We start from the raw sequence: 10,211 nt of genomic DNA on the forward strand, positions 1-10,211 counted from the left end.
AGGTAGGTGGTGGTGGTGGTGTTGTTGTTGTTGTTGTGACACCGCGTCCGAAACTAAATGTTCTTTATTTACGAAACTACACTGGTGAATGATGACTCTGTGACTCTGGAAGATAATAATAATTTTTTTTATGGTGGCTGAGTAAAGACGTCGCATTGTTTGACGCGCTAATTCTGTCATTAGTTAATTCTGTTATTATTTGACAGAATGTTTCAACTATAGGGTCGAAAATGGGGGTGGGGGGTGCGGGGAGGGGTTGGGGGTGGGGGGTGGGGAGAGGAATGGAGGTTGGAAATCACTTGGGGTGGGGGGGGTGGGGGAGCAGCAGTTGGGTTTGGAGAATGAGTCGGTATCGTAGGTGGTAGAGCGGGGAGGTGTGTGGGGTGGGTTAGTGGGGGGTTCTTGGTGAGGCTAAGTAGGTGGAGGAGGGATGGGGCGGGGAGTGGGGGCTGGAGGGGGGGGGGGGGGGCGGTAGTTGGTATGGAGAGGAGGGGTTGTGAGATGTGAATGCCAGAGTGGGGGTGAGGTGTGGTGGAGGGAAGGACGTATACAGTCTGTGTGTGTGTGTGTGTGTGTGTTTTGAATGTGTGTGTGTGTGTATGTGTGCATGTGCTCTCTGTGTGTGTGTGTTTTGAATGTGTGTTTGTCTGTGTGCCGTGTTTGAATGTATGTGTTGTGTGTGTGTGTGTGTATGTGTGTGTTTGAATATGTGTGCATGTGCTCTGTGTGTGTGTGTGCAAGCGAGAGACAGACATGAAGAGACAGAGACACACAAGGAGAGAGACATAGAAAACAAAACACAAGAACACAACATCAAGTGAATAATGACAACAGACCACCACCCAAAAAAAACCAAACAAAAAAAAAAAAGTGTATCTTGCGTGATCGAAGCGCTCTCGATGTTTCTGACGTCACTGTCGTTGCCTGCAGCGCCACCTATGGATCAGTACGTAGTTCCTGTCCAGTACCGGAAGTTGATGTCTCCCACTGAGCTCAACAAATACCCGCTGAACGTCTACCCTAGAGGCATTGAGCCGGCGCACCTGCATCCTCTTGTTTATTCATTCATTTTTCTGTCCGCTGATTCGTTCGTTTCTTTACTTGTTCATTGATGCAGATATTTGATTTGTTTGTTATTTTTGTATTTCCATTAATTTTTCGTTTATTTTTTTTTTTTCAGTTGTCTCAGTGCACAAATCTAGTTGTTGTGGTTGTTGCTTTTATTTTGTATATGTGGTTTGGATGTTGTTGCTGTTTTGCATCATGCCTTTTTACATGATTCTTGCTGCGGTTGCGTGTGTGTGTGTGTGTGTGTGTTTTACTGTTAATGTTTTGTTTTTGTTTTTTGCTGCATGCATTAGGTTGCTTTTCTTTCTTTTTTGTTGTTTGTTTTTAACTCTTTTAATTTTTTGTTTAGATGATGATTAGTCGATACGGTCGTACGTACCGATTTTCATTCGTGTGTTGTTCACGAAAGAAGGAAAATTATTTTTTTTTAAGTGACTAAAAATTAATATGAATTATTGTCACAAGCTGAATCTTAGATACCTGTAGCACAGTTTGTATTGCATTCAGTCAGTGTAGGCACAGAAGAATAATTTCCTGCAATCCAAGTTTAAAAAAGAAAACCGTTTCACTTTGGACAGTAAATATCATTATATGATGTGTATAATTATTTTGGCATGACGTAATTATATAACCAGTCCAGGGATGGTGATTATATAATTATTGCAACACCAACTGTTCTGTGGCAGTCTGCTTCCATTTTTTCTTGTTAAGCAAGAGAGTTGTAGTGTTTGTCGAAAATGTTTTTGTGTTGTAGTAATGATTTTTTTTTTTCTCTTTTTTTTTTTTGGGGGGGGGGGGGGGGGTGAATACTCGTGTGATTTAATTCTGACTATTCAAGCAGTTGACCAACACTGTCTTGGAAAAGTGGTTAGTATGATTGGTGGTGTCATCGGCAAACATTTCACATGACGGTTTGAGAGAGAGAGAGAGAGAGAAACCCCTCTTTTCGCCTGTGCCTCCCACCCAACGTGTCTCCTCACCAGCAGCCAATCCGGCAATATCCACATTTCTTCCCTTGTACTCTTCTCGTTCAGTTTCGTTTCGAATACGGAAAAGGTTGTGAATTGGTTAATTAATAAGATTGTGAATTGGTTAATTAATAAGGTTGTGAATTGGTTAATTAATAGGATTCGAGATTGTGATATGTACTCTCAGTTTCTTCCCCACTCGAATGCCTTAAAGAGGTCAATAAAAGTGGATTACAGGGGGAATAAATGTGGATGTTGCTGCCAGTTCTCCCCCCTGTCTGGGGTCTTCCTCGCTCTTCGTTTTATTCCATACAGATAGAGTTCGTTAGGTTGTTGCTTTGTTGTAGTCTTTTTTCATAAGTATCTTGTCAGATTTTCAGTGAAATTTGTTGCTTTGTAGTAGTCTTTTTTCATAAGTATCTTGTGAGATTTTCAGTGAAATTTGTCGTCGATATCTTTCTTGTTAACAGTTCTGTGTTCATGTGTTCTTTGATGTAGCACCACCCCCCACATCCCTCTTAATTTTTTTCCCTTTCTTTTATACCCCAGGGCTGGGTGGAAAAAAGCATATGTTTTGCTTATCTCATTACCCTGGTAAAATAAAATTTCGTTTCGTTTCGTTTCGTTTTTTTTCACCTGTCTACCCATCAACATATCACCTACCTGTCGATGTTTCCATCCATTCCTCTATCAACCCATCCACTCATCCATCCCACTATCTAACTTACTCATCAGAATCAGAACTGGAATAACTTTTACTATCTCAGCAGACATTCTCAAGGGAAATGTTGCGTGTCCTGACCCTCCACTATGGCAGTCAGTCGTGTCCGACTTTTGGCCATCAGAACAGCAGAGGAGGCAACTGTTGCTGCCCTGACTATCTGGGCTTGAATCTGATTATGGTGTAGAAGACAGAGAAACACCCGTAGGTGCTGGGGAGGACCCAGAGAAGCACTGTCTCCACCCGCCCTTGGAACAATCCTGCACCATCCTTGGAGGCCTTTGCTGTGTTCACGATGGGTGCAGGACACTCCATTAAGAATTCAAGGGACATAACTGCTCCCGAACAGAGGCAGAAGAGACCACAGGATGCAACTAGCGACAGCCCTAAAAGAAGTATCCCCATGGGTGTACCAGCCAGTGTTTCATGACTGCAGAGCCCACCGGCAAAAGACACCACCCTCCAGCTGCTGAGCACACCCCACAGACCAAACCACCCCTGCCCGCGGACAGATGAAGACAGTGCCACTCCATGAGACACAGCCATACGGTCTTATGTGCCCTCAAGAGAGAATCCCAAGTTGTAGTCATTCCCACTGTCAACAGGACTTTCCCTGTGGTCAGCGGGTCTTTCCTCACCGTCACTGGACCTTTCTCCAGGGTCAGCCTAGTCCAGGCAATATGGTGTATAGTTTTGCCCCAAGTTACGTCCCCACTCTCTGGGCCAGGAGGGCTTTAAGACAGCGTTTCGGGGTGATCCCCAAAGGTCAAGTTGCCCCAAGGCTGCAGTACCATTGATCATACAGCTCTCACTTTGCTGAAACGAAATTCCCATCGCAGTGGAGAAACCATTGATCATATACTTTTCTCACTCTGCTGAAACGAAATTCCCATTGCACTGATCAAATAATAGCTCTCGCTTTGCTGAAATGAATTCCCATTGCACTGATCAAATAATAGCTCTCACTTTGCTGAAATGAATTCCCATTGCACTGATCATATTATAGCCCTCACTTTGTTGAAATGAATTGCCATTGCTATGGAGAACCCAGTGATCATAAACAGCTCTCCTCAATCTGTCCCACCCCCCGAAAAAAAACAGAAGCAGAAATGGACGTCTGGGAGCGTGCCTACCATCACCAACACCTACAGCAGCAACAGCAGATGAGAAGAGCAGCGGGCGGTCCCCGCCTAGCGTCCCCTGACCGCCAGGGCGGCACGGCGGGGTCTCTGTCGGTGAGGGGCCGGCCGGCGTCAGTGCGGCAAAGAGCGCGGGAGTGGAGAGCAGGAGGAGGGGGAGGGGGACGAGCGGAGACACCGTCGGCGATGATCCAGCGGCCCGACATGCTGCAGCACGTGCGTCATGGACAGGAGCTGCTGCAGAGCCGCATGCAGCAGGACTCGGCGCTGCTTGACGGGAAGAAGTTGCTGGCCGACATCTTGGATTATGAGGTACGTCGGGGTTTGTTTGTTTGTGTTGTTGTTTGTTTCTTGTTTGTTTTCCAAACTTCTTGTGTCTATATATATATGTATGTATATATATATATGTGTGTATGTATATATATATGTATGTGTATATACAAACATTTTTTACATTGCTCATGTGAATACAGAACATATGTAAATATTATGAGGAAAAAAAATGTAGCCTACAACTTTTTTTTTTCTTGTTCCTTTTCGTCTTCTTCCGTGTTGTCTTCTCCGACGTGCCCAGTTTTGTTTGTTTTTATTTTTTGTTGTTTGTTTTCTTGGTGGTTTTTTTTTTTTTTTTTTTTCAATTTTAGCTTCTCATGGAGGTGTTACTGCGTTCGGGCAAATCCATATACGCTACACCACACCTGCCAGGCAGATATTTCTGATTGTCAGTCATGTCCGGTCCGACCATGGCCATCGGAACAGCAGAGGAGACATTAGCTGTCCCAGCTACGTGCAAGTGTGTGGGTGGTGTTGGGGGGGTTGTGTGGTGTTGGGGATGTTGTGTGTGTGTGTGTGTGTGTGTGGAGGGGGGGGGGGGGTGTTTGTGTTGTGGGGGTGTGTTGTGGGTGTGTGTGGTTGTGTGTGGAGGGTGGTGTTGTGTGTGTGTGGTTGTGTGTGGGGGGTGGTGTTGTGTGTGTCTGTGTGTGTGTGTGTGGGGGGTGGTGTTGTGTGTGTCTGTGTGTGTGTGGGGGGGGGGGGTGTTGTGTGTGTCTGTGTGTGTGGGGGGGGGGGGAGGTGGTGTGGGGGGGGGGGGAGGTGTTGTGTGTGGGGGGGAGGTGTTGTGTGTGTGTGGGGGGGGGGGTGTTGTGTGTGTGGGGGGGGGGGTGTTGTGTGTGTGTGTGTGTGGGGGGGGGGGGGTGTTGTGTGTGTGTGGGGGGGGGGGGGGTGTTGTGTGTGTGTGGGGGGGGGGTGTTGTGTGTGTGTGTGGGGGGGGTGTTGTGTGTGTGTGTGGGGTTGTGTGTTGTGTGTGTGTGTGTGGGGGGGGGGGGTGTTGTGTGTGTGTGTGTGGGGGGGGGTGGGAGTGTTGTGTGTGTGTGTGGGGGGGGTGGGGGTGTTGTGTGTGTGTGTGTGGGGGGGGGTGTTGTGTGTGTGTGTGTGTGTGTGGGGGGGGGTGTTGTGTGTGTGTGTGTGTGGGGGGGGGGGGGGTGTTGTGTGTGTGTGTGTGTGGGGGGGGGGGGTGTTGTGTGTGTGTGTGTGTGGGGGGGGGGGGGGGTTGTGTGTGTGTGTGTGGGGGGGGTGTTGTGTGTGTGTGTGGGGGGGGTGTTGTGTGTGTGTGGGGGGGTGGTGTTGTGTGTGTGGGAGGGGGGGTTCTGTGTTTGTGTGTGTTGGGGGGGTGTTCTGTGTGTGGGGGTGTGTGGTGGTTCTGTGTGTGGGGGGTGGGTGGGAGGGGGGTGTTTGTGTGTGTGGGAGAGGTGTTGTGTGTGTGTGGGGTGGGGGGTGGGGGTGGGGGGGGGATATTGTGTGTGTGTGGGAGGGGAGGGGGGTGTTGTGTGTGGGGGGGGGGGAGTTGTGTGTTTGTGTTTGTGTGTGTGTGGGGGGGGTGTTGTATGTGGGGGGGTGTGTTTGTGTGTGTGTGGGAGGGGTGTTGTGTGTGTGTGTGTGTGTGTGTGTGGGAGGGGGGTGTTGTGTGTGTGTGTGTGTGTGTTGTGTGTGTGTGTGGGAGGGGGGTGTTGTGTGTGTGTGTGTGTGGGGGGGGGTGTGTGTGGGGTGTGTGTGTGGGGTGTGTGTGTGTGTGGGGTGTGTGTGTGTGTGTGTGTGTGTGTGGGGGGGGGGGGGGGGGGGTGTTGTGTGTGTGTGTGTGGGGGGGGTTCTGTGTGTGTGTGTGTGTGGGGGGGGTGTTCTGTGGGGGGGGGGGTTGTGTGTTGGGGGGGGGGGGGGGGGGGTTTGTGTGTGTGTGTGTGTGGGGGGGGTGTTGTGTCTGTGTGTGTGTGGGGGGGGTGTTGTGTGTGTTGTGGGGGATGTGGGGGGGGGGAGTGAGGGGTGTGTGTTGTGTGTGGGGGGAGGTGTTGTGTGTGGGGGGGAGGTGTTGTGTGTGTGTGGGGGAGGTGTTGTGTGTGTGTGGGGGGGGGGGGGTGTTGTGTGTGTGTGGGGGGTGTTGTGTGTGTGTGGGGGGGGATGTGTGTGTGTGTGTGGGGGGTGTGTGTCGGGGGGCGGGGGGTGTTTGTGTGTGGGGGTGTGTGTGGGAGGGGGGGTTCTGTGTGTGTGTGTGTGGGGTGTGTTCTGTGTGTGGGGGTGTGTGGTGGTTCTGTGTGTGGTGGGTGTTTGTGTGTGTGGGAGAGGTGTTGTGTGTGTGTGTGTGGGTGTTGTGTGTGTGTGTGTGTGTGTGTGTGTTGTGTGTGTGTGTGTGTGGGGGGGGGGGTGTGGGGGGGGGGGGTGTTTGTGTGTGTGTGTGTGGGAGGGGGTGTTGTGTGTGTGAGGGGGGTGTTGTGTGTGTGTGTGAGGGGGGTGTTGTGTGTGTGTGTGGGGGGGGTGTTGTGTGTGTGTGGGGGGGTGGGGTTGTTGTGTGTGTGGGGGGGGTGGGGTTGTTGTGTGTGTGGGGGGGTGTTGTGTGTGTGTGTGTGTGTGGGGGTGTTGTGTGTGTGTGTGGGGGGAGGGGGGTGTTGTGTGTGTGTGTGTGGTGTGGGGGGGTGTTGTGTGTGTGGGGGGGAGGGGGTGTTGTGTGTGTGTGTGTGGTGTGGGGGGGTGTTGTGTGTGGGGGGGGGAGGGGGTGTTGTGTGTGTGTGGGAGGGGAGGGGGGTGTTGTGTGTGTGTGGGGGGGGTGTTGTGTGTGTGTGGGATGGGGGTGTTGTGTGTGTGTGTGTGTGTGTGTGGGAGGGGGGTGTTGTGTGTGTGCGTGTGTGGGAGGGGGGTGTTGTGTGTGTGCGTGTGTGGGAGGGGGGTGTTGTGTGTGTGCGTGTGTGGGAGGGGGGTGTTGTGTGTGTGTGGGGGGGGGGGGCGGGGGGTGTTTGTGTGTGTGGGTGTGTGTGTGTGGGGTGTGTGTGTGTGTGGGGGGTGTTTGTGTGTGTGTGTGGGGGGGGGGTGTTGTGTGTGTGTGGGAGGGGGAGTTCTGTGTGTGTGTGTGTGTGGGGGGGGGGTGTTCTGTGTGTGTGGGGGGGGTGTTCTGTGTGGGGGTGTGTGTGGTGGTTCTGTGTGTGTCTGTGTGGGGGGGTGTGTGTGTGGGAGGGGGGTGTTTGTGTGTGTGGGAGAGGTGTTGTGTGTGTGGAGGGGCTGTGTGGAGATGGTAGTGGCCGTAGAAGTTGCGGTGGAGGATGGTGGGGGGGGAGCGGGAATGGAGGGGGTCGGGGGTCGGGGGGAGGGGTGCGGGTGTATACATACGCTTGTGAGAGATGCTTTATTTCCGAGCATACATTAATAAAAGCTAACGTTTATATAGATGACAGTGTGTGGGGGGGTGGGGGGGTGCGCATGTGTGAATGTGCGTGTGTATGTGTGTGAGCGTTTCTGTGCGTGTGTATGTGTGTGTCCGTCCGTGTGTGTGTCCGTGTGTGTATGCGTGTCCACCTACCGTCCCAGTGAACATCAGAAAAGAATGTACAGCCGTGTAATAATGGGGTGTGTGTGTGCATGAATAGAATAGATTTTATTGTCATGAAACCGTAAGGTTTATAAGACACAAGTGCAATGGTAAATGAATGAACGAATGAAAAAAAAAACACAATCATCAGTTAATGCAGTAAATAGCATTCATAAACAAGTTTTCCCAATCTCGTTTGTATATGTTCATCATCTGTTAGCATCACCCGACTGCATGTGTGTGTATGTGTATGTGTGTGCTCACAGATACCTGGCGTGAAGGGATCACAGACCTACACAGGCCTCCTTTCCCAACGAGACGCTGTCGACACATCTGACGCCAGTTCCAACGGCTGATTCCGGTATCGCAGATATCTATAAATAGCATCTTCCCAGTATTATTTTCCTTCTTCATTATTTTCTCTACTTCATTTTTAGCAGTACACAGAAAAAATAGCCCACAGACAAGAGAGAGAAACGAAAAGGAAAGCAGCAAGTACAAGCAGGGATATATATCATCTTTATAAAAAGAAAAATTGTATCTTTAACACTGTGATAAATAATGTGATGAGCAGTAGTACAGAGCACATGTACAGATTTGCAACAATGTTATTTATTCAGTTGTGAGGTGCTGCCCTTGAATCTGTGATTGCTGTGCATGTGTGTGTGTGTTTAGTGTTGTGTGCATGTATACACATGTCATAATTCCGCCCATGTTTGCATAAATCTTATTTGCTGTGAAAACACAACACCATCCTACCAGTAACAACAACAATAGTATTAATAATAATAAAAATAATGGTAATGATAATAACACTAATATAAAAAAGTACATTAATAATAATCATAATAATAATAAAGTAATGAAAAAAACACAAAATGGTCACTGTATGCTGGCAATACAGTCTTTTTCTTTTTTTTTTTCTTTTTTATTTCAAGGTATTTGAAAAAAAAGGTTAATCACGTGTGGCAATTTTACAGCAGTACTTAGTGTGAGCAGTTTATGTGTAACAGGTATATTGTCTGTTTTTAAATGATACAGAGCGAGCTTTTATAGCATTTTACGGTGCTTTTATATTACAAACTTTACGGAAAGAGTTTACTTCATTATTTCTTGTACAAAAATAACATCTTGAGCAAGGGAAAATTATATATCCTTGTGTGTGTATATATATATTTACATATATATATATAGGAAAATGTGTTTACTTATCAGCAGATATATTTTTCGATATCTGATAGAAATTAAGCTTAAAGCTTCATATTTGAATACACGCTTCTCAAGCATGAAATGGGTGTGTGTGTGTGTGTGTGAGAGAGAGAGAGACGAAGACCCACATAATTCTCTGTGACACACTCCTCTCCCACTTCTGCCTCTCCTCTCTCTCTCTCTGCATGCTTCTATTTGGTCTTCCCTCTTTCTATGTATATATCTGCGTGTACATTTCATGCACACGTGCATGTGTGGTGTGTGGGTGTGTTGAGAAGAGCAAGGAGGAGAAAATTTTTTTTCTTTTTCTTTTCCCTCTAATGCGAGTTCTCACTAAAGTGAAACTGCTGAGTCTCTTTTTCTTCTCTCTCTCTCTCTCTCTCTGTCTATCTGTCTATTTTTCTGTTGTCTTCAACTGCCCTCTTCTACAGCATGTGACGAATCCCACATTCTTTCATTTAATTACACCAAGTGGCCTTTAGTTAGGCAGCTACACTATGGTTTCAGAGAAGGTGGGGGTGTAGTATCTTTCATTCAATCTCCTGCTGCACCTTGTATAAAAAAATCGGTGTGATTGATGAAATGCAAAAAATTCATACTATCAGTTTCAGTTTCCAGTTTCAGTAGCTCAAGGAGGCGTCATTGCGTTCGGACAAATCCATATACGCTACACCACATCTGCCAAGCAGATGCCTGACCAGCAGCGTAGCCCAACGCGCTTAGGCCTTGAGAAAAAAAAAGGTGAATAAATAATAGATAAGCTTACACAAATGAATAAATAAATAAATAATAACTATAATGTAAAACGATAAATAAATAAATAAGATAACAATGATGATAAATAAGCAAATAGATGTAAAACATGAAGACACATTCACATATACACCCACACATGCATAACAGATATGCACCGAACATGCAGTTTCATAGATATGAAAGCACAGTCAAATACATATAAACGTACATGAGCTCCAACACACACACACACACACACAAACACACATTACCCTGCACCTCCTCTACCCCCCTCCCCCACACACTCATTTCTAGTCTACGTATCACAGCTTCCACGGCACACACACACAGAGATGAACACTTACTTGTACAAGCACACACACATATGCCCATATCTCCACACATATATACAAAGATATATATCTATCTATATATCTATATATACGTTCCAAAATCCTGTTATTCCCACAGTGTAGGCATGCATACACTCACATACCTCATCCTCTACCCCACCTCCCCCC

The 10,211-nt window shown here is 47.8% G+C and overlaps 1 protein-coding gene across 4 annotated transcripts in view; it reads left to right on the forward strand.

The window, feature by feature from the left end:
• LOC143288782 (uncharacterized) overlaps positions 1 to 9,029 on the forward strand; it is a 24,868-nt gene extending 15,839 nt beyond the window's left edge. For all 4 annotated transcript variants that reach the window (XM_076597410.1, XM_076597412.1, XM_076597409.1 and 1 more), the window contains exons 5-6: positions 3,859 to 4,208; positions 8,013 to 9,029. In XM_076597410.1, coding sequence (XP_076453525.1) covers positions 3,859 to 4,208; positions 8,013 to 8,102 — 440 coding nt within the window. In that variant the 3' untranslated portion in view covers positions 8,103 to 9,029. The remainder of the gene's footprint in view (positions 1 to 3,858; positions 4,209 to 8,012) is intronic.
• Positions 9,030 to 10,211: the final 1,182 nt, after the last annotated feature.

This window comes from Babylonia areolata, chromosome 13 (assembly GCF_041734735.1).
Source record: "Babylonia areolata isolate BAREFJ2019XMU chromosome 13, ASM4173473v1, whole genome shotgun sequence".
NCBI classification, from domain to species: domain Eukaryota; kingdom Metazoa; phylum Mollusca; class Gastropoda; order Neogastropoda; family Buccinidae; genus Babylonia; species Babylonia areolata.